Source organism: Myotis myotis, unplaced genomic scaffold, assembly GCF_014108235.1.
Source record: "Myotis myotis isolate mMyoMyo1 unplaced genomic scaffold, mMyoMyo1.p scaffold_m19_p_2, whole genome shotgun sequence".
Taxonomy (NCBI): domain Eukaryota; kingdom Metazoa; phylum Chordata; class Mammalia; order Chiroptera; family Vespertilionidae; genus Myotis; species Myotis myotis.
The window spans coordinates 194,469,747-194,490,792 of NW_023416324.1; the positions used below are offsets into that span (position 1 = coordinate 194,469,747).

Below are 21,046 nucleotides of genomic sequence, written 5' to 3' on the forward strand. Positions count from 1 at the left end.
CAAAACGGACATCATCCAGAACTTACAGGAAGGCTGGCGGAGTGGAAATTCTACAACTAGAAGGAAAGAGAAAAGCACATTGAGGGTCAGGAGCTGCGGAAGTAAAGTGCAAAGGTACGGAGGCTCGAGAGTGCGCGGAAAGGGGCTGGTACCTGAGGACACGGCTGTCTTTTTGAATCGGGAAGGAGTCACAAGCTCCCAACTGCTCTGAACTCTGGTTCCGGGAAGTCTCTGGGGACCCAGGACTCATACGGGGAGAAACTGGACTGTCTGGCAGCAGGCAGAACTCGGAACTCGGAACTCGAGGGCAGCTTTCCCTCAGAGGTGCCTACAGCAATTAAATTATCAGGACACTGAGATGTGCGAGGCCCCTTAGGGCAGGGCTGAGAATCCACCATAGTTCCTTGCTCTGCCCTTTGATTCCCTGAGACCCCGCCCCACCCAGGCTGCAGCAGAGGCTTTTGCATATGAATGCCCTGGCCCTTTGTAACCTGAAAATTACCTAACAAACTGCAGCTGGGCCACAGACCCAGAACTTCCAAGAGAAGGCCCAAGGCCCCACAGCAGCTTGCATTGCTTCACAGCTGGGCCTCATCAGGGCCCCTCCAAACTCCAAAAAAGGAAGGGGAATCTGCAGTTCTCTTCATAGCTCCTGCTGGGTAACCTCCAAGAGCCAGTGTACCCAGTGGTCAGAGGGGGACCATCCCGATTACAACTCCTCAGATCCATAAGGGACACACCCAGGGGGCAGACTCAGTGAGCACCAAAGCCCCACTGAAGCAAGTCTTGCCCCAGAAGGGTGTCTTCAGCACAGAAGTTCTCCCACTGCAGACACAGCCGATTCTCACTGCCAATTGGCCTGGAGGTCAATTCCTCCCAGTGATCCTACAACAATCAAGGCATAACTACAACAAGACTGTGCACAAAGCCCACAAGGGGTTGCACCAAGAGTGTCCACCTCAGGTAATGGGGGAGGCTGAGCCACTGGGCCCTACAGGACACCTAGCACACAAAACCACTCTACCAACACAGGGAAGCATAAAAAATGCAGAGACAAAGAAACAGGTCACAAATGACAGAAATGGAGGAAAGCAAATGACTGGATATAGAGTTCAAAACCACGTTTATAAGGTTTCTCAAGAATTTTATGGAAACCGCCGATAAATTTAGTGAGACCCTCAAGAAATCTAGTGAGACCCTCGAGGATATGAAAAAGGACCAACTAGAAATTAAGCATACACTGACTGAAATAAAGAATAATATACAGAGATCCAACAGCAGACAAGAGGATCCCAAGAATCAAGTCAAAGATTTGAAATACAAAGAAACAAAAAATACCCAACCAAAAAAGAAAAAAGAAAAAAGATTCCAAAAATATGAAGGTAGTGTAAGGAGCCTCTGGGACAACTTCAAGCGTACCAACATCAGAATTATAGGGATACCAGAAGAAGAGAGAGGGCAAGATATTGAAAACCTATTTGAAGAAATAATGACAGAAAACTTCCCCTACCTGGTGAAAGAAATAGACTTACAAGTCCAGGAAGCGCAGAGAACCCCAAACAAAAGGAACCCAAAGAGGACCACACCAAGACACATCATAATTAAAATGCCAAGAGCAAAAGACAAAGAGAGAATCTTAAAAGCAGCAAGAGAAAGAAACTCAGTTACCTACAAGGGAGTACCCATATGACTGTCAGCTGATTTCTCAACAGAAACCATGCAGGCCAGAAGAGAGTGGCAAGAAATATTCAAAGTGATGAATAGCAAGAACCTACAATCAAGATTACTTTATCCAGCAAAGCTATCATTCAGAATAGAAGGTCAGATAAAGAGCTTCACAGATAAGAAAAAGCTAAAGGAGTTCATTACCACCAAACCAGCATTATATGAAATGCTGAAAGGTATTCTTTAAGAAGAGGAAGAAGAAAAAGGAACTCTTCCATTTGCCACAGCATGGATGGAACTGGAGAGCGGATAAATACCACATGATCTCACTCATTTGTGGAATATAATGAACAACATAAACTGATGAACAAGGACTGATCCAGAGACGGAGAGGCATTGATTGGACTGTCGAGCCTTGGAGGGAAGGTAGGGGAGGGTGGGGGTAAGGGGGAAAGATCAACCAAAGGACTTATATGCAAGCATATAGGCCTAACCAATGGACACGGACAACGGGGGGGGGGGGGGGTGTGAGGGCATGAGCAGGGGGGGTAGGGGGTAACGTGGGGATAAGGACACATATGTAATATCTTAATCAATAAAAAATATATATATATATATATATATATTTTTTTTTTTAAAAAAAACAGACAAAAAAAACCACAAAGGAATTTAAACATTTTATTTCTATTATTCACTAAGGAAAATAATTTGGATATGTCTGTTACATCATATGATTTCGGGATGAAGCGATTCTGAACAATATGGTAGAATTGCCAGGGAAGTCCAACTTATTTCAAAAACAAAAGCTTAACATTTGTTCTTTCATGATCTCAATGAGTATAATATGACAAATTCCAAATTCAACTAGCACTCAGTAGGTGAATGAACTGATTAGGCAGGAACTCTGAAACGTGTATTTCATTATTTAGAGCTGCAGAAACCTTCAGATGAACATAAGTGAGAACTACATGTGCAAGGGCCTGTTTTTTACCTCATAGGTCCACAAGAAAGAAACATCAACACTCCTAAAAGAAGGCAGCTACACATTTGCAGATGAAAACAATCAGCTCTACATAAAACAGCTGGAAATTTAGCAGGCATTTTAATATACCAATGAAGAATCTGAAAAATGTACTCTATTAAGACCATATGGAACCTACTCTTAAATAAAAAAGCCTGCCTGTTAAAGATGACATTCCAAGAAGTATCATGATATGTGCAATTCACTTTCAAGTGTTTAGCAAAAAAATAATTTTTTAAAAATTAAAAATATAAAAGTATGAGACATATAGACAACAAAAAGATAAAACAAATATTGCAAAACAAATAATCAGATTAACAAATTGTTAACAAAATTGCTCACTGTTGAAACTAGATAGAAGGTATATGGTTGTTCTTTCAGTTTTTCTTTGTTAAAAATTCTTATGATAAAAATTTGAAAAGGAAGGTTACATACATCCTAAGCCTAGACGAGTAACTGATATATCTCTTCCCGCTTAAAATAAATATAAAATATATAACAGTAATAATCATATTTTATTTCAGTTTTTTTTCAGTGAACTATAAAAACCATTCAATAGAGTTGAGATATACCTGGTACACAGAATTAACTTTGATATGATAGGAGCTCCTGAATATAATAGAAAGGGCTTCTAAAATTTCTTGTTTCTGCCTGGATTCATTCCACTGGGAGCATTTAAATATCCAAGCCCTACAGATTCAGTTAAAGTTAGCCAATGTAAATGAGAAAGTTAGTTCTTTGCTTTTCCTTTTTTTATAGGAAGTTGACCTGTAGCTTCCAAATACTTATTAATGAGGTCCTCTTGTGTGGCTGGTAAACATGGCTGGTATCTGCAGTACTCCATTGTGTACTCTCCCTTCCCCTGGGAGTTAAAAAAAAAAAAAAATAACAGAGATTTAAGAAAACTTTTTATAACTATCAGGTAAAGTCATGCAGACAAGATTTCACAAATTCCATCCTTTTGTAGAGTAGTCTCTTAAAGGGCACTAAAGTAAAACTTAAAACACTTGCTTACCTCTGTACATGACCTAAGCTCAGTGGAATAACCAAACATATCATTTAGAGGGACCTAGAAACAAACACAGTAGATATTTTAGCACTGCTTATTGAAAATATTTGAGAAAAAAACAGAGAATAGCCATTTAATTCCTTTAGACCAGTGGTCGGCAAACTCATTAGTCAACAGAGCCAAGTATCAACAGTACAACGACTGAAATTTCTTTTGAGAGCCAAATTTCTTAAACTTAAACTATATAGGTAGGTACATTGTTATTAACCTAATTAGGGTACTCCTAAGCTGGCCTTTGCTAAAAACGTGGTATTTTGTGGAAGAGCCACACTCAAGGGGCCAAAGAGCCACGTGTGGCTCGTGAGCCGCGGTTTGCTGACCACTGCTTTAGACTTAGGTTTCTACTAACAACTCTTATTTTAAAAGAACTTTAGCCAAAGAGAAACTTATTTTTGTTTTACTCCAAGTAGAAATCCTATTTGAATATAATTTCATTTGACAGTCACAACTAGAGACCAAATGTTTCGGTTGCATACAGTGGCCATCACGGACAGCCTTCCCCCATCCCCACTCCACTCTCTGGCCAGCTCAGCACTCAGAAGTGTTTCTCGTGTGAATTTGTTCAAACAACTTTCCTTGGGACACCTTGATGACATGCTGACCGCACTGTCTTCTAGGAAGCCTTATGGAATGTGATAAAAGACTTTCTCCCAGGAGATTTAAGTCAAGAAAGGAAATTAAATATTAGCCCAACAAATTAGAACATAAATAAAGCACCTTTGCAAATAAAGCTATAATGAGAAAGATAATTAAATATCTAAGAAAAGAACTATATTTTCAGCTTTTGCACTTAAGAATGGCTCTAACAGCAAATTATAGAAATTGCCATATATATATAAAAGCCGCAAATTCAACACTCAAATAGCCAGGGAAATGTGTCAATTCGTTCTACAATTTCCCAAAACAAATGCTAACTCTAATTTCCTGCTGTAGTTAATAAAAGCAAGACTGGCAGTGACCAACAGTACTTACATCTGCATACAGTGTGAAATAGTCCTCAACTCCGTCTTGTCCGGTGATTACCCCATGGCGCCGGTTAATTCCTGCAATCACTGTTCCCTGAAATTCATTCGGGGCCACAACTTCCACAGACATAATGGGTTCAAGAATACATAATGTTGCATTTGCTAAGGCTAGATTTAAAAAAAAAATAGTTTATTAATATTTAAACAAACTGGAACAATTTTCCATCAGATATACAAAAAGGGAGATAGAAGGTACTCTCCCAAAGGTACCCACAAAAATGACAAGGTTAAAATATTTAATCTGGTCTCATTTTTCTGATATCAGTAACAGTCACTCTTCTAAATGGAAATTTCAATAAGACAAAGCTAAGTTTTAGTATTTCATTACTGTATTTTTGACCTTAAAAATCATTAAGCTACAGAGGATAATATAAAAAAGGGGTCTTAAAACCATACTAAAGTCCTTTACCATTCCAATCATGCAGTTGAGAGTTACTTATTCTCTCTGAAAATCTGCAGGAGTAAAGACACTAACTGTTAAGTCTTTGACCAAGGTAAGCCAATTCTTTCTTGTTGGTAAGCAATAGATGATAATTGAATTGAGAAGTTTGGTTACCCAAAATGTTCACCCTAAAACTCTCAGATGGCATTCAATGGAGATATATGCTTAAAAGCTGATTTTCTTACTGAGCTTGGCAAAAACTTTATTTTACCCTTTATATTTCTGTCTTTCATGGAGAAATAAGAATTAGATGAAGAAACAGCAAAGTAATTCACTTTTCACGTTAACACCCTGCCTATTACCTGGCAAACAACAATAACGCCCCCCCCAAAAAACTTCTCAATTCAATTATCATCTAGTGCTTTTCCTTTGCATATCCATACTTAATCATATCTATACACTTAAATAATTAAAAATTAAATAGTACATATTCAACTTTTAGTTAATATTCACAGATATACAGGCTTTTCTCATGGATGTATATGTGTATATTATAGGCATATACATCTATATCTATATTTCAAATAGGAACAATTAAAAAAGACGAGGCTTTGCTAATTGATAACCATACCAATTCTCTTGCTTTATGTAACCTCTAACCTCTATCTCCAGGAAAGCTACCAATTTCCAGTTGAGAACCAGCATAGAACTATTGGTGACTTCTAATTTGGTTTAACTGTACTTTTAAAAAGTATCACAAGGCATACATTTACCAAATCATCACGTTACACACTTTAAATATCTTACAATTTTGTCAATTATCTATACTAATAAAAGGGTAATATGCTAATTAGGGCAGATGTCTTCCGGACGTCCATCTGGACATCCATCAGACAAAGCCACAGCGGCTCTAGGCCTGGGGCTCACGGCAGCCATGGGCTCAGGCAGTGTGAGCCCCAGCGGCTGCGAGGCCAGGTGCTCAGGCCTTGGAGCCGCTGCCACCGGCAGCAGCAGCATCAGCAAGGTGATGGGGGTGGTGACTTCCCCTGATCAGCTCTGTCGCCTCCTGCAGAGGGAGACCAGACTGCGGCTTAGGCCCGCTCCTAAGCTGTCAGTAGGACATTCCCTGAGGGCTCCTGGACTGTGAGAGGGGGCAAGCCAGGCTAAGCCCCCCTCCCCCCCAGTGCATGAATTTTTGTGTATCGGGCCTCTAGTTCTCCAATAAAGCTGAAAAGAATATTAAGTTAATCCAACTAAGCTATCAGCTTAAGATTAAAGTGAAGAGGCAGGTGTTTTAATCTCAACCATGGCTAAAAAAGTCTTATTTTCTTTGTAACTTTATTTCCCTTTTCCTGGCCTATATAATAAAAGCCTAATATGCTAAGTGTCCAGTTGTCTGTTCAACCAATCAAAGTGTAATATGCTAATGATATGCTAAGGCCACTCAACCGCTCGCTATGACGTGCACTGAACACCAGAGGGCAGACAGTCGACCTGTCACTATGACATGCACTGACCACCAGGGGGCAGACGCTCCGACTGGTAGGTTAGCTTGCTGCTGGGGTCCAGCCGATTGGGACTGAGCGAGGCGGGCCGAACACGACCTGGAGCCCTCCCATGGTCCCTCCCCAGCTGGCCAACCTCCCGAGTCCCTCCCCGGCCCTGATCGTGCACTGGTGGCGTCCCTCAGCCTGGCCTGCACCCTCTCGCAATCCAGGGCCCCTCGGGGGATGTCAGAGAGCCAGTTTCAGCCCGATCCCGCAGGCCAAGCCGAAGGACCCCACTGGTGCACACACCAGGCCTCTAGTTTAACATAATCTTCAGATTGACAGGATTTCTAGATCACAGATTTCAACTGCAATTTTAATAGACAGCTGGCATAAAGACAATGGGAAGATTCTCTCTCTTTCACAACTGAGAAACAAAAACACAAATTACTAATATCTTCCATTAGTTTCAGTAAAATAAGAGATTAGCAACCTAGTCAAGATATGAGCAACCTTTTCCAACCATTGCCCCCCACCTGATTTCAGGACACAACTTTGAAATTTCTTCGTTAAATAACCCTGAAGCCAAACTGCTGTGTTGTCATTTGCTTTTCCCTCTTAAAAACAATGAATCAGATATGTTTGCAATTGCTTAGGGGTGTTCATATGCGTTTTAATATGTATATTATTCTGTGCGAGAAAGGCTGGCAATTTTAGCAGTTTAGCAAGAAGTCTGCACTGTGAATAAGGTTTACTGAATTCTTTCAAAATACGGTGCCATCCTCAAAATGTCTAAAAGCCTTCAATGTCCTACAAGAAAAAATTATTTATAAATTTATGGAGTTCCCCATATCTGACTAAATCACAAAGAAATATTATGACTGTAGTTAATGTGTCTTTAAAATATTTCTTAGAAATCTGAATATTTCTATCTTTTTATGAAAAACAACATATAGATTGTGATTTTAAACATATAAAAATTAACAGGTAATTTAGGAGAACAAAGTAGGCTTTTAATTTTATATAGGACTCTATCCTCACTTTTGTTCTATGAATATTTGCTCAGGACTAGCCAGGTTCTCTGGTGTGCCACCCAGTGCCCTGGAGAGGGAAGACCAAACCAGCAAGCAAAAACAGTGAGTGATGCGGCGTGTGCTAGGACACAGCATACCTTGTTTAAGCGCCCCTTCTCCTGCGCGGATGAAAGAGATTTCATTGGAATCAACCATGTGATGCGCTCCATCTTGCAGGACAAACCGGAGCCCAGAGAGTTTGTGACCAGACAGAGGGCCCTTCTCGCAGGCATCCAAAAACCCCTGTTAATGAATGAACACCACTTCTGGAGTGAGTGGATTTCCCTTGCAGATGCATTACCAAGAGCCCCCAAACATTTTAGTATTCAGAAGCTTAACATTTTTATATATGCTATATTTCATGCCTCATTTAAAAAGTTTTAAAAGTTGAACAGCCTACTTAATTATTTTGGCATCTAGATGAATAATCTCTTGGAAAAGGGTATTAGTTAAAGGTGTTAGTTGGTTTGAAAGTGATGCTGAGGGTGATAACAATCACTTTTTCAAAACCTTTTCAGGAATTATATAACTCTCATAACCCACAATAGAGACAGCATGATCTTAATTTTACATGGAGGAAACAGATGAAAGGCAAATCAAAGGAACTCCCCAAAAGAAACCCCCTCCAAAAGTGGCATTTATTTAACAGCTGCAATTCTTCTTTTTTAAAAAAATACCTTGAGGTATAAATGACATACAATAAACTACACATATTTAAAGAGTACAACTGATATGTTCAGTTCTTTTTCACCCAACCCCTTAAAATATACATGTAGAGCGCCTACAATTCAAGTTAGTTTTTCTTGGCAAAACAATCACATGACTGCACATATACTACAATATATTTCTCTGATATTTAAAAACTGTAAACTCTGTATGTTAAAAAACAATCTAGCTCTCATTCATCTACATTAATCTTGAGGAATAGAAGATAATTCAAAAAGTGTGTGAATGACAAAATATTGTCTTGAAACAAAGTATAATGAATAAAATATGCCAATCACAAAAAATGCTATCACCACTGATACCAAAATTATAATCTGTTAATAAAGATATATAAGTTACAAGGTTAAAAAAAAAACAACGAAAAACCTCAATCTATACGAACAGATAGTTGTTAAAAGTTTACAGCTGTCTTAAAGCCAGTGACCTAGAAAGCAAACAAAACACAAACCACTTACATGTGCAGAGCACTTCACACTGGCAAAGAAATGTCACAGTCTTATCTGATCCTCAGTTTTGGGAGGGGTTCAAGTTTAAGTATTTCACTCTCACTTGACAGATAAAGAAACTGTCTCTGAACACTGTGATTTACCAGAGCACAGTAACTAGAGCAGATTTAACAGCAGCACCCAGGTGTTGGGAATCTTAAAGCTCATTCTACAAAGTCGCCTAAAATCTTCATAAACCCCTAATGACTACTGCAAATTTCAATCACTGATTACAATCAATGGAGTAGTTTCAATTTATCAAGAGAAATACAGTGGGGCCTTGACTTCCGAGTGTCCCAACTAACGAGTTTTTTGAGATACCAGCTGTCTCTAGGCCGATTTTTTGCATTGAGTTGACAGAGTAATTTGAGTTAACGAGCTTCTTAACGAGCTCAGTCTCAGAACGAATTAAACTCAGTAAGTCAAAGCCCCACTGTATATAACTTTATCAACTCAACAAGAGAAATAATGATGATTAAGAAACAAAATGATTTCCCTTCATTGTTATACATACATTTATAGCTCTTGAACTTAATGAATGGAAGATTCTAAATTGGATAGAAAGCTTAGCAATTAGATAAAGAAGCAGTACTTTAAAATGAACGAGGGAAGACAATGTGAGAGAAATGTGAGTTGGTACCTAATAAACTCATGCTTTTTATTTTCATGTGTTTTTGTTTTGTTTTCACCTTTTCTACAGCAGGCACAAACTGTTTGGGAACATTTGACCCAAATGTTTCATCTGAAAACTCCAACTTAGTGTAGTTCTCTGGCTCCAGAGGCTCCAGGACACCTATCACTTTTCCAAACTGGCCTGCACCACCCGATTGCTTTTTATGTGTAAACTCAAACCTAAAAGAGATTTAGGAGAAAAAAAAAAATCAACATAGCATTTGATTTACCATATGTACTTACAAATTAAATCATTCCTACCGATTTAAATGAAAAACCACATTTCATTATTTTTACTTTTTTCTTTGAATATGATGGCCTTGCTATAAAATTTTATTGTAGAATTTATTTGAAAAAGGATCCTTTCCTTTCTGTTTTTACTTAAGAAGTGAGGATGGGATATACCACCAAAATAACCCATGGCCTAAATTCCACCAATTCTGAATTTATTCCCCAAGTAGAAAAGTAAAAGTCAAGTAATTAAAATAATAAGTCAGGCTCTGGCTGGTTGTTCTCAGTGGTTAGAGCTCTGGTTGGCCTGCAGACCAAAGAGTTTGATTCCCATCCCCAGCCCTGGTTGGGGTACATGTGGGAGGCCACCAATCGATGTGTCTCTCTCACATCGATATTTCTCTCCCTCCCCCCCCCCCCCGCCCCCCTTACTCTCTTTAAAAAATTCAATGGGAAAAATCCTCCAGTGAGGATTAAAAAAAGAAAATAATTAAGTCAGTCAGTCTAAGGTTCTTGTTCTAGGAACCGACATTCTGAAAAGCTTACCCATTTCTTTGGAATGCCTCCCTTTCCTAGGATAGTATTCTCTCCTTAAACCTCTACAACCAAGGACAGTTATTTGAAAATGGAAGCTCAGCAGTTAATTTATTCAGATAGTTCCTATCTGGTTTTATTACTTGGACATTATGGACTGATGCAATACAAGAGAAGGGAGTTTTAGGTGAAATAACACCCCAAAAAGATTAATAGCAAAAAGATAACGACTAAACATAAGTCATTCAAAGAGACACATATATAAACCCAGGTTGGTGTCTACTTTGAATCACTAAGAGCAATATAAATAGAACAAAGTGAGCAGTTTACACACATACTAAGCATATGCACTGAGCCAAACCGGCTAGGGCCATACTAAGCATATTTACATAGGCTACTATTTCATTTAAAAAACATTTCATGAGTATCTACTGTTTACAAGGCATTTCTTCCTTTAAAATAAAACCTTCCTCAAGACATCAGGTAGAAGAGATCAGCTCCTTTCAAAATTGTCTGAAGGTAACTGTAGAGTGGTGGACATTAATGAGTGCATGTTCCTGCATACATATCTTCGAGTGGTTTGGAAAATGTAAATATCAATTTTGGTAGGAGATGCTAGCTTAGAATAAGTAGATTTCATAAAGAGGCCCCGACAGTGTCTGATGAAATGCCTTTAAATAATCTTCCAGTGGTCAAGAGCTTCAGGATGGCCTGGGATAAACAAAATGCTAAAAGGTTAATCACTGGGAGGGATGTAAACAGCCATCAGAACGAAGAGAAGGAAAGCAGAAGAGAAACAACTGCCAAGTCACCACAGGTTTACTGAAGGTTCCAAAACTGTGGTCCACTGACATATTCTCGGGTATGCCTGAGTTTTTGAGACATTTTACATTTTGTTCTCAATTTATAATAATATAACATCTACACAATATAATCTAGATCTGTGCTATCTATATGGTAATCCATAACCACCGATATTTATATTTAAACTAGAGGCCCGGTGCACGAATTCGTTCACGGGTGAGGTCTGGCCAGCTGGTCCTGACCCCCCATCAGTGTTGGGGGCGCTGATCAGGACTCCAGTTGGGCCAGCTGGCTGCCACAGTGCGCGTCATAGCGACGGGTCTTTCTGGTCGTTCCAGTCGCTTGGCTTTTATATATATATATATATATATATAGATAGATAGATAGATAGATAGATTAATTGAAATTAAATAAAATGTAAAATTCAGCTCCTCAGATACAGTAGTCACATTTCAAGTGGGCAACAGCCACATGTGGAGAATGTCTACTGTACAGGACAGCAAGACAACATTTTCATCACTGCTCAAAGCTCTATGGCAGAACTGCTGCAGAAGACCCACTCACAAACAAGTCACCCATGCAGCTTCAGGGACCACGTGTGAATTTAAAATCAAGTGGATGTCAAATAACAAAACACCTGTGTGCCAGGTTTGTACCAAGCACTTACTTGTTCTATACCACCAATTGATGTACTGTTTTTATCATCATTTTACAGATGAGAAACCTAAGGATCACAGAAGGTTCGTAACTTGCCAAACATGATATAGCTATATCATGTGCAAAATCCAATGCTCTTAATCAAACATTTTTCTAGAAGGCTAATAAAAAAAGAATATAAAGTGATTTAATCTGCAAATGATGCAATCACTTCAAGAGCCGTTAGAGGGTGCTGCACAAATAGACTGTACACTACTTCAAATAGAGAACAGGTGGGAGACCATAGGCATGCTGAGAGTTAAAGAACCCAGGCGCCTGTGGTCAGCTCACTGACGTGCTGCAAAAAGCAATTTCGTTTTGGCAAAACATCACGTCTCACATTAAAATTAATGTTAGTTAGAATTGTGCTGGTTTTGTTGTTTATTTCTACTTTATAGATTCATTTGGACTTTATAGTCAGACCAAAGTTGTAAACAATAGGTGTTTTTACTTAGTTTTATGTTTATAGTTATATAAAATCATAGTTTAATTTATCTGATCCCAGAGACCAATAATAATTTTGTTCTTTTTAAGATAACCCATATGTTATTTGAGGATAGTGATCTCTTGATAACCATTCATGAAGCTTTAGTAAGATTTCAAGGACTCAAATATAGAAATTATATAAGGAGATTTTCTTAATGTAGTTTATTTAACATTTAAATAGGCAGCTAATTTTTTAATGCAATTATATTTTTAAAAAACTTAAATTGAGATGTGTGCTTTTAATAAATGCTGGTTACATCACAAGCTTTACTATTAACCTTGATCTACAGAGATGGCAATTGTATTCATAAAGCTTCCAAATGGTGACCTTATCTAACACAGACGTTAACTAGCTATTTGAGAAACTTTAAAGTTCATTTTCAGGAAAAAGCTCTTTCTGCATCATCAAAAGGTGATAATCACTCTTTCCTAAACACTATCAAAGGAGCATACAACTCAAACAATTCACACACACACACACACACACACACACACACACACACACACACTCACCCTAAGAGGTTGGCTGATAGATGAATGACTCATACCCTTTCCCCTCAAAAGAAAAACAACCTTCAATTTTTTTAGAAAAAGTCTTGAGGAGAAGCTAACCTCTTTGTCCTCTAGTTGCTTGACAGTTGTTGGCTAATAGTACTAAAAAAGATGGAAATGCCTTACTGCTTCCTTTTTTTAAAAAAATCCATTTATTCCAAAGAAAGACTATAAGTAAACTGAAAAGGGTATTTGAGGAAGACAACACATTACAAATACATTCTTCACTTTTTTAAAATACCACCACAACATATGCCTAGCAAAACACAAAAACAAAAATATACCCCTTCAAAAACCCATTTTTGAGAAAAAGAGCAAAAGAATCTTTATTTCTAAGCCAACAAGCTAAAGGGCAGGTTTGACCATACATCTGATGAAAAGAAACCTTAGCTTTCTGATCTAAAGAAAATCCAAAAAGCCTAAATTATAGCCTCTTTAAAGGTGACCCAAGAAGGTAATTAAAAAATCTAGAGTGAAAATGCACTGCCTACTAAAAGTTTGGGCTTGCTTAAACAAAGGAGATTTAGAAACCCCTGCTTTTGTTAGAAGCTTCTTCAATGTCCTGGCTCTGTATAAGTTCAGTCTTTAAGGGTGCTTTAATCCTTAAAGTTAAATTTTCAGTGACTAGAGGAAGATGGAAGCAGTGTTACATCAAAATCTTATCTAAGTCAGTGATTCTCAACCTTCCTAATGCCGCGGCCCTTTAATACAGTTCCTCATTTTGTGGTGACCCCCAACCATAAAATTATTTTCGTTGCTACTTCATAACTGTAGCTTTGCTACTGTAAACAATATGTAATTATATATGTGCTTTCCGATGGTCTTAGGTGACCCCTGTGAAAGGGTAGTTCCACCCCCAGGTTGAGAATCTAAGTGAAGGGAGACAGGGGTGCCAATGCATTTTTTAAACTTCTCCTGATCCAAATTACATAATCCTCCAAATTAATGCTATAGTGTGCAGTCTCTCATACCCTGATTTGGGCAGAACTGGCCCAACCCCACAAAAGCTGGGTAAGAGCAGGCCTGTCCCTGGACTCACAATGGGAGGGGTTAAGAAGGAACAGGCATCTGTGCACTGCAGGGAGCTCCTTTGCACTTTGTCCTGTGTGTGACACTGTGGGTGGTGCATAAGGAAGTTGTGCTCCAGCCTGCAAGTGAAGCAACCCAACTGTCTTTCCACGGAGAGGAATTTAGAGGCTCCATGAAGGTTAAGGCCAAAAAGCCCCTCCCGCACTTCTGCGAAGGGTGACGTCCGGCCGACCATCCCCCAGCCCCTCCCCACACGGGGCCCTCCCCGCCAGATGCAGGGCTCTCCAGGCGGCGGAAACCCAGAGTAAAAGCACGCAGGGCAGGGCGGGGCACAGGAGCTGCCAGTCCCGCAGCCAGCGCCCTGGCGCAGCTTCCTGAACCGGAAGGAGGGAAGGAAGGAAGGAGGGAAGAAGCAGGCGAGCCCGCCCACGCCCAGCCCAGCGGGGCCAGCCGACTCCTCTGCCTCCTCGGCAACCGGCTGCAGGCTGGGAGGCGAAGGCGGCGCACTCGTACCTACAGACCCGTGCTCTCCCAGCTGCCGCTCGGCAAGGATGGAAATCCCCCCGACCCACTACCCAGCCTCGAGGGCGGCCTCGGTGGTGGAGAACTGCATCAACTACCAGCAAGGGACCCCCAACAAGGTGTTCCTGGTGCAGACAGTCAAACAGGCCAGCATGGAGGTGAGTCTAGCGGCGCCGACACCGGCTCTCAATACTCCCAAGGGTCCCCTCCCTCCCTCTTCGTTCTGGGATTGGCTGCTGGCTTCAGGTCTACAGGGGTTAACATTTCTGGGGAATAGTCGACTCTCCAGTCTCTCGGGATAGCCTGGGGCCTGTTTGTTTTCAAGGGAAGGCAGAGACACGATATTTTTATGGGCACTGTTACAAGGATTTGGGGAAAATGTTCCCAATGAGAGGCAGCATTTTCCTAACGACGAGTGAAACCTGTAGGATCCATTCAAAAGAATCTGAAAACTGCTATGACATTGCTCACCTACTACACAATCTGGATCAACAGAAGCCCCTATCTTGCAAACGATTCATTTTACAACCAATCCTTATTAGGCCCTTTGACCAAAATGATGGGGGAAACAGAGCAAGAGAAACTGACAACCAGTATCAGTGTGGTGAGAAGCTTCGCTTTAACCACCCAAAACACTAGTACAACCAACCGTAAGTGCTGTGCTTGCTCTCTCTGGCTAAAGGGTTAAATTAAATGCATAAGACCTCAGCAATCACTAGTCTTGTTTCCATTTTACTAAAATCTCATGGGTTTGAGATTTTTCATTATTTAACTGACATTAGTTTAACAGCCTTTAAGAGCTGACACGGAGTAGATGTTAACTGCACTAGATAACATAATTAGGTATAAGTGCCCGATTGTATCTTGATTCAAAAGTGAAATACCTAAACATTTGTCTTACTGTTATAAAATTTATTAAAGTATCATTTTTCAGGCCCAATAATATACAGGTAAAATCAAAACTTAACATGTCTAATCACTTTGTAGTAATCTGCTTCAAAATGGAATTCACCGTCACTGAACACGGTTTGGACATAAAGTACCCATAGGACTCTGTGAAAAATCTTTTCAATGATGTATCCTTTTTGCCATCTTTAGACTTAAAAGCTGTTTCAGAATTTCTTCTATAGAGATTTAGGATCTCCTATTCAAAGGTTGAAGTCCTCTGACTGAAAGTGAATTGGAACCCATTTTATTTACATATGGTTTCATCCTACCCTTTTTTTGCATCCAAAATAAACTTGACAGGGGTCCTGCTAAATTAGATGTTATATACATGGCAATATGCTTTTACAGTCCAAGGCTTTAATTACTTACCCCCACCAGTCAGGCACCCACTCTCCCCAAAATCAAATAAGAATGGATTCTTCTAACAATGCAGAGAATTGAGTTATTGTTATAATAACTCACTACATTTTCTTAATTTTAGGATATTCCAGGAAGAGGACATAAGTATTGCCTTAAGTTTTCTGTGGAAGAAATTATCCAAAAAGTAAGTGAAATGTCCTTTATTATTAAATAAAATTTCATTCTAAATAATCCAGATCACCTTAGCTGATCAAATCATAGGATTAATTTGTATTTTGTACGTTGTTAAATTTGTAAGTTGTGAAACCCTGCCTTGAAAAAAAAAAAATGACATACAAGGGTCAGTTTTTACTTTTTTTGTGTATTCTGAGATACATGAAGTATTTCTATTGAGCTTTTTAAAAAGTAGACTCTATATACTTCAGTTCAAATAAATTCCCTTTAAAATGTTATGTACTCATAGGGCAATCTGAACTCATGCCAAATATTAACAAGTGAAATAAATTACTCTCCAATCATCACCTCTTTGCCTTTTTCTCATTCTGCTTTTAATTTCTTGTAATTAAAGAAAGCAAGTGTTTTTAGATATTTATGAGCAATATAATGGCCCACTGATATCGTCATGTTCACATGAGAATCTTTCAGTAATGGGGAGGGAAATTTTTATATACTTCTCAAATTATTAATGAGACAAATTTAAAAGGAAGGACTTGCAATTTGTACTGTAACCATCTTGAAATTTAAAAAAGCTTGCCCTTTTGTTGAGCATATTCAGAAGAGAAGAGATACAGGTTAACATAAGGAGATCCATTAAAAGGCATCTGAGCTGCTAGACAACCATCTTTACAAAGCAGAACCAATGTTACAATCTTCTCATTTTATATCTAGATGCAGGTTGCTGTATCTGAGTTTGAGAAAATTACTGTTATTCCAAGAGCAGAGAGTAAGAGTAATGGAAAGAGTTAAAAAGTAACCAGAGCCCTAGCCGGTTTGACTCAGTGGATAGAGCATCAGCCTGAAGAATCCTGGGTTCTATTCTGGACAAGGGCACAGACCTGAGCTGCAAACTTGATCCCTGGCGCTAGTTGGGCCACATGTGGGAGGCAACCAATCAATGTGTCTCTCTCACATCCATGTTTCTCTCTCTCCATCTCTACCCTTCCATTCTCTAAAAATCAATGGAAAAATATGCCCTGGTGAGAATTAACAACAAAAAGTAACCAGAGTTTGGAAATGGGATACAGTCAGACTAAAATCTAGCATTGAAAATGGACATCTCATTAATACTGAAATATATTCCAAGTTTTAAGACAAATTTAAAAGATAATGAGACGACATGTAGATGTATTTTAGACACATCTAAGAAAATTACTAGGCCAGACCTAATTAGATTACCTCTGGAGTAGGCACTCTGAAGTCAAGACTGAAACAACACTGTTAGGGGCCAATGATTTAAATATTATATCTCAGAGAACAAAAATAGTAATGGATTTACATGTAAAGATCTTTTGCAAAATGTCTCAAACAGCAAGTGATAGTGAACTGCACAGCTGAAGTTCTTTACCCTCCAATGGGACAAGATACTGCACCAGAAGTCAACTTCACATTTGAAGGAGAAATTGGAAAGAACCCCGATGAAGAAGATAACACATTTTATCAAAAACTCAAGTCCATGAAGGAACCACTAGAAGCAGAAAATATTCCAGGTATATAAATATGGCATGGAGAAATATTTTTTGAACTTTAAGATCAATATCAATGATCTATGCTCAAAATTATTACATGTTAATACTGTGTTGGAAACATATGGACTTTTGCAAAAATATCCATTACCAATCTAATTCAACAACAGAATCTCTTGAAACTTTATAGACCCATGGCCTAATTAAATTATTTTCTAAACACATTTGAAGGAAACTAAGAGATGATTTAGAATTTAGATTTTGTAAATGGTTAATACTGTAAATATAAAGTAATTCCATTTATCATGCTTCCCTCTCCAGACAGTTTTGGAAATATATCTCCAGCAATGAAGCCAATCCGACATTTAGCCTGGGTTGCCTGTGGTTATATAATATGGCAGAATTCTACTGAAAACACATGGTATAAAATGGTAAAAATTCAAACTGTCAAGCAAGTGGTAAGTAATGTCTATAAAATTCACTCGTAATAGGGTTAATGTTTACTGAAAGTGCTCTGATTCGTTATTAGATCATTAGTGCCCCATTATAATTTTGCATTTAAAATAGTGTACCACGTAATTTGAAGGAGAGGTCAGTTACAGTCAAGGCCAGAGAAAGTGAAGCTGCAGTTTCAAGAGAGTGAAGTATTGTTATAAATAATTTGGCATCAGTTTCTGTGCTCAGCTTAATACAGATTATTTCGTTTGGCAACCTAAGTTTTGTATACAAATTACTAGCCATGCAATATTGAAACTATCTCTGCTGTTTTCTTCTACTGAAATGGTAGTGCCAGAGCTATTAGAAACATGGCTGCCGTTTTCTCTGGGGATCAGCCAGACCAAAAATATTAGCATCTTAGGGTTGTGGAGCTTGCTGTATGTAATTTTCTTTTATAACCCAATGAGTCATAGTTTACAACCTCTTATCTTACTTGTTGCTAGCCTTGTGTTTTAAGTCTGACTATTCTGAACTGCCTCTTTCTAGACCTTAAAGAGATAAAAATAAATTCTTTGATTTTAGCTTTATTAAGGGGGTTAAAAAGAAAAAAAAAGTCAACTTGTGGTATCTAATGGAAAGAAAGAAGACAGTGTACAAAGAAACCACCACAACAGTTTCAGTCGGCTCCAGAAAGGACAGACTTTCTAGCTTGTTGATACTGCAGCAGCACTTAGAGCACCTTTACTCCAAAGGCTTCTGCAACCAGTTACTAGATACCTATAGGCACCAGAGGACAGGATACCCTATTACAGTACTCAGAGTGTGGTGTCAGATACCTAACATAAATATTAGAACAACATTTTAAGAAACTGCCCTTTTCTAGTGCATTTTTGTAGACCTCAGTCCTGATTGCAACACTCCTATAGGGGTACTGTGGCCTCAAATAACTGTAACTGGTCCAGGTTAAAGAGGCTACATAATCATAATTTTTCAAGCCATGTCTTAATAGTAAAATATGCACAAAGACAGGGCTAGTAGTTTTTATGAAAGAAACTATGACCCTTCACCAAATGTAGTTTTTAAGGCATTAATGAAAATCTCAACACAAGAGTTTAACCCCTGCTTCAGGCTATATATATATTAGTAGAGGCCCAGTGCATGACATTCGTGCGGGGGAGGGGTGGGGGGGGTGGGGGGGTGTGTGCAGAGGGGAGGTGTGTTCCTCAGCCCCGCCTGTGCCTGTTCCCCATGGGCCTAAGCGCTGCCAGCTGCCATGGAGGTGGGCCGATGGGCTCACCAGCTGTCCTCCCGACTTGTGGCTGAGCTATGTTCCCCCTGTGGGAGAGCACTGACCACCAGGGGGCAGCTCCAGCATTGAGCGTCTGCCCCCTGGTGATCAGTGTGTGTCATAGTGACTGGTCATTCCGCCATTCAGTTGATTTGCATATTACCTTTTCATTATATAGGATATCTTACCTATTAAGACCCAACATGTAAGAAACCTTAATACTGATTTTTACCATATCTTTTAAAGGACATTCTTTGCTGATATACTCAAAGAAAGAATTACTTCAGGATACCATAAGGAGAGAATTGTATGCTTTTATTTGACCCTGGGGCCACATTTATAATCACTGTTCACCAAAGGGTGTACTACAGGAGCTTGTGCTGCTTGGAGTCCAGGGCTTATTTCAATGTATCGATTATGTAAGCCCTAAAGAGTCCTGCCTCTGGTGATTGTGGTTTTAACTATGTAGATGCAATATTTGTGTTGCTGATGGTATAAATACTTTATATGCACAAAGCAATAAGCACAGATTAAAGCTTTAATTACAAATTCAGATAACTACACTCACTACATGTTACTATTTTCAGGGTTTTTTTTGTTGTTTTTTTTTTATCCTTACCTGAGGATATGTTTTTCTTGATTTTGGAGAGAAAAGAAGGGAAAGAGAGAGAAACGCTGATGTGAGAGGGGAAACATCGATTAGTTGCCTCCCACGTGTGCCCTGACCAGGATCAAACCTGCAACCTTTTGGTGTACAGGACAACACTCCAACTAACTGAACCACCCAGCCAGGGTTATTTTCAGTTTTTTAAAAAGTATTTCTATGATAAAATTGGTTTCCTTTCACGTAAACACTTATTTCAGTAGTTTATCCCTTCAATTGTGCTTTTCTGAACAATGTAAACATTAAGGCATTTTAAATGACCAACTATAGACTATAATACTCTTAAGCAGCTACCACAACTAGGAAACTATAAACAGAAAGTAAAGTAACAAATGAAAAGTCATAATTTTAAATTGTAGTTTGAAAAAAACATTTGTAAGAGAAAGTTTTTCTGACAGGCTAAATTATGACATTCAATTTTTATTTTTACTTAAGTGGGAGTATTATAAGCATCTAATGAAACATGATTTTTGAAATTAAAATATCGTTTTGCCAATGATATTGTTTTATACACCAGGTTTTTAATTTATTATAGCAAAGAAATGATGACTTCATTGAGTTAGACTACACCATTCTAATTCATGACATTGCATCTCAGGTAAAGTACCATTTATTTACTTTTATTTGATGCCACTTTGAAAATTGAGACGTTTTATAACCACAGTATGCTGTATTAATTTTGACTCTAAATCACAATTCATGTAAATTCAATAGGCACCAAGTTGAAGTATACTTGCAATTTAACTTGTTTTGTGCTCTTCTTTATGAGGACTATTTTGTTTCTAACAAGACATAAACCCAACTCTGTTTTCTTAAGGGTTTTCTGAATTTTATTCTAGCATTAGTTTCCTTTATTTGCAGGAGATTATTCCTTGGCAAATGCAAGTTCTCTGGCATCCACAATATGGCACTAAAGTAAAACATAATAGCCGTCTGCCAAAGGAAGCACAACTGGAATGAAAGAAGACCCCCAACATTGGATGAAGTGTCAGTATGCTTACTAATGACGTGTGTGTCAACCTTCACTGATATCTAGCTGAAGGGCCAAACAAATCCCTAACGTCACTCTGTGTAAATGTCTTAGCTACAGCACAGAACTGTATAGCTTCCATAATAAAGAGTGTCATGATGTAAAAGTGTCTTAATAACAGTAATAGTACTATGTATATCCCACAATAAAAAGCTTCAATTCCAGCCTCATAATAGC

At 38.7% G+C, this 21,046-nt stretch overlaps 2 protein-coding genes across 2 annotated transcripts in view; one reads left to right on the forward strand and one right to left on the reverse strand.

The window, feature by feature from the left end:
* Nucleotides 1-2,329: 2,329 nt before the first annotated feature.
* The window catches only part of GFM1 (G elongation factor mitochondrial 1), a 42,261-nt gene continuing 23,544 nt past the window's right edge, over nt 2,330-21,046 (reverse strand). The window contains exons 14-18 of the mRNA XM_036349412.1: nt 9,623-9,785; nt 7,821-7,965; nt 4,728-4,888; nt 3,702-3,755; nt 2,330-3,548 (exon numbers count right to left, since the gene is read on the reverse strand). Of these exons, the coding sequence (XP_036205305.1) occupies nt 3,417-3,548; nt 3,702-3,755; nt 4,728-4,888; nt 7,821-7,965; nt 9,623-9,785 (655 nt within the window). The 3' untranslated portion in view covers nt 2,330-3,416. The remainder of the gene's footprint in view (nt 3,549-3,701; nt 3,756-4,727; nt 4,889-7,820; nt 7,966-9,622; nt 9,786-21,046) is intronic.
* LXN (latexin) lies at nt 14,304-21,042 on the forward strand. The gene is made up of 6 exons (XM_036349413.1): nt 14,304-14,617; nt 15,889-15,951; nt 17,296-17,473; nt 17,771-17,907; nt 20,375-20,437; nt 20,701-21,042. Exons 1-6 carry the CDS (start codon nt 14,489-14,491, stop codon nt 20,797-20,799), a joined length of 669 nt encoding a protein of 222 aa, XP_036205306.1. The 5' UTR covers nt 14,304-14,488; the 3' UTR covers nt 20,800-21,042.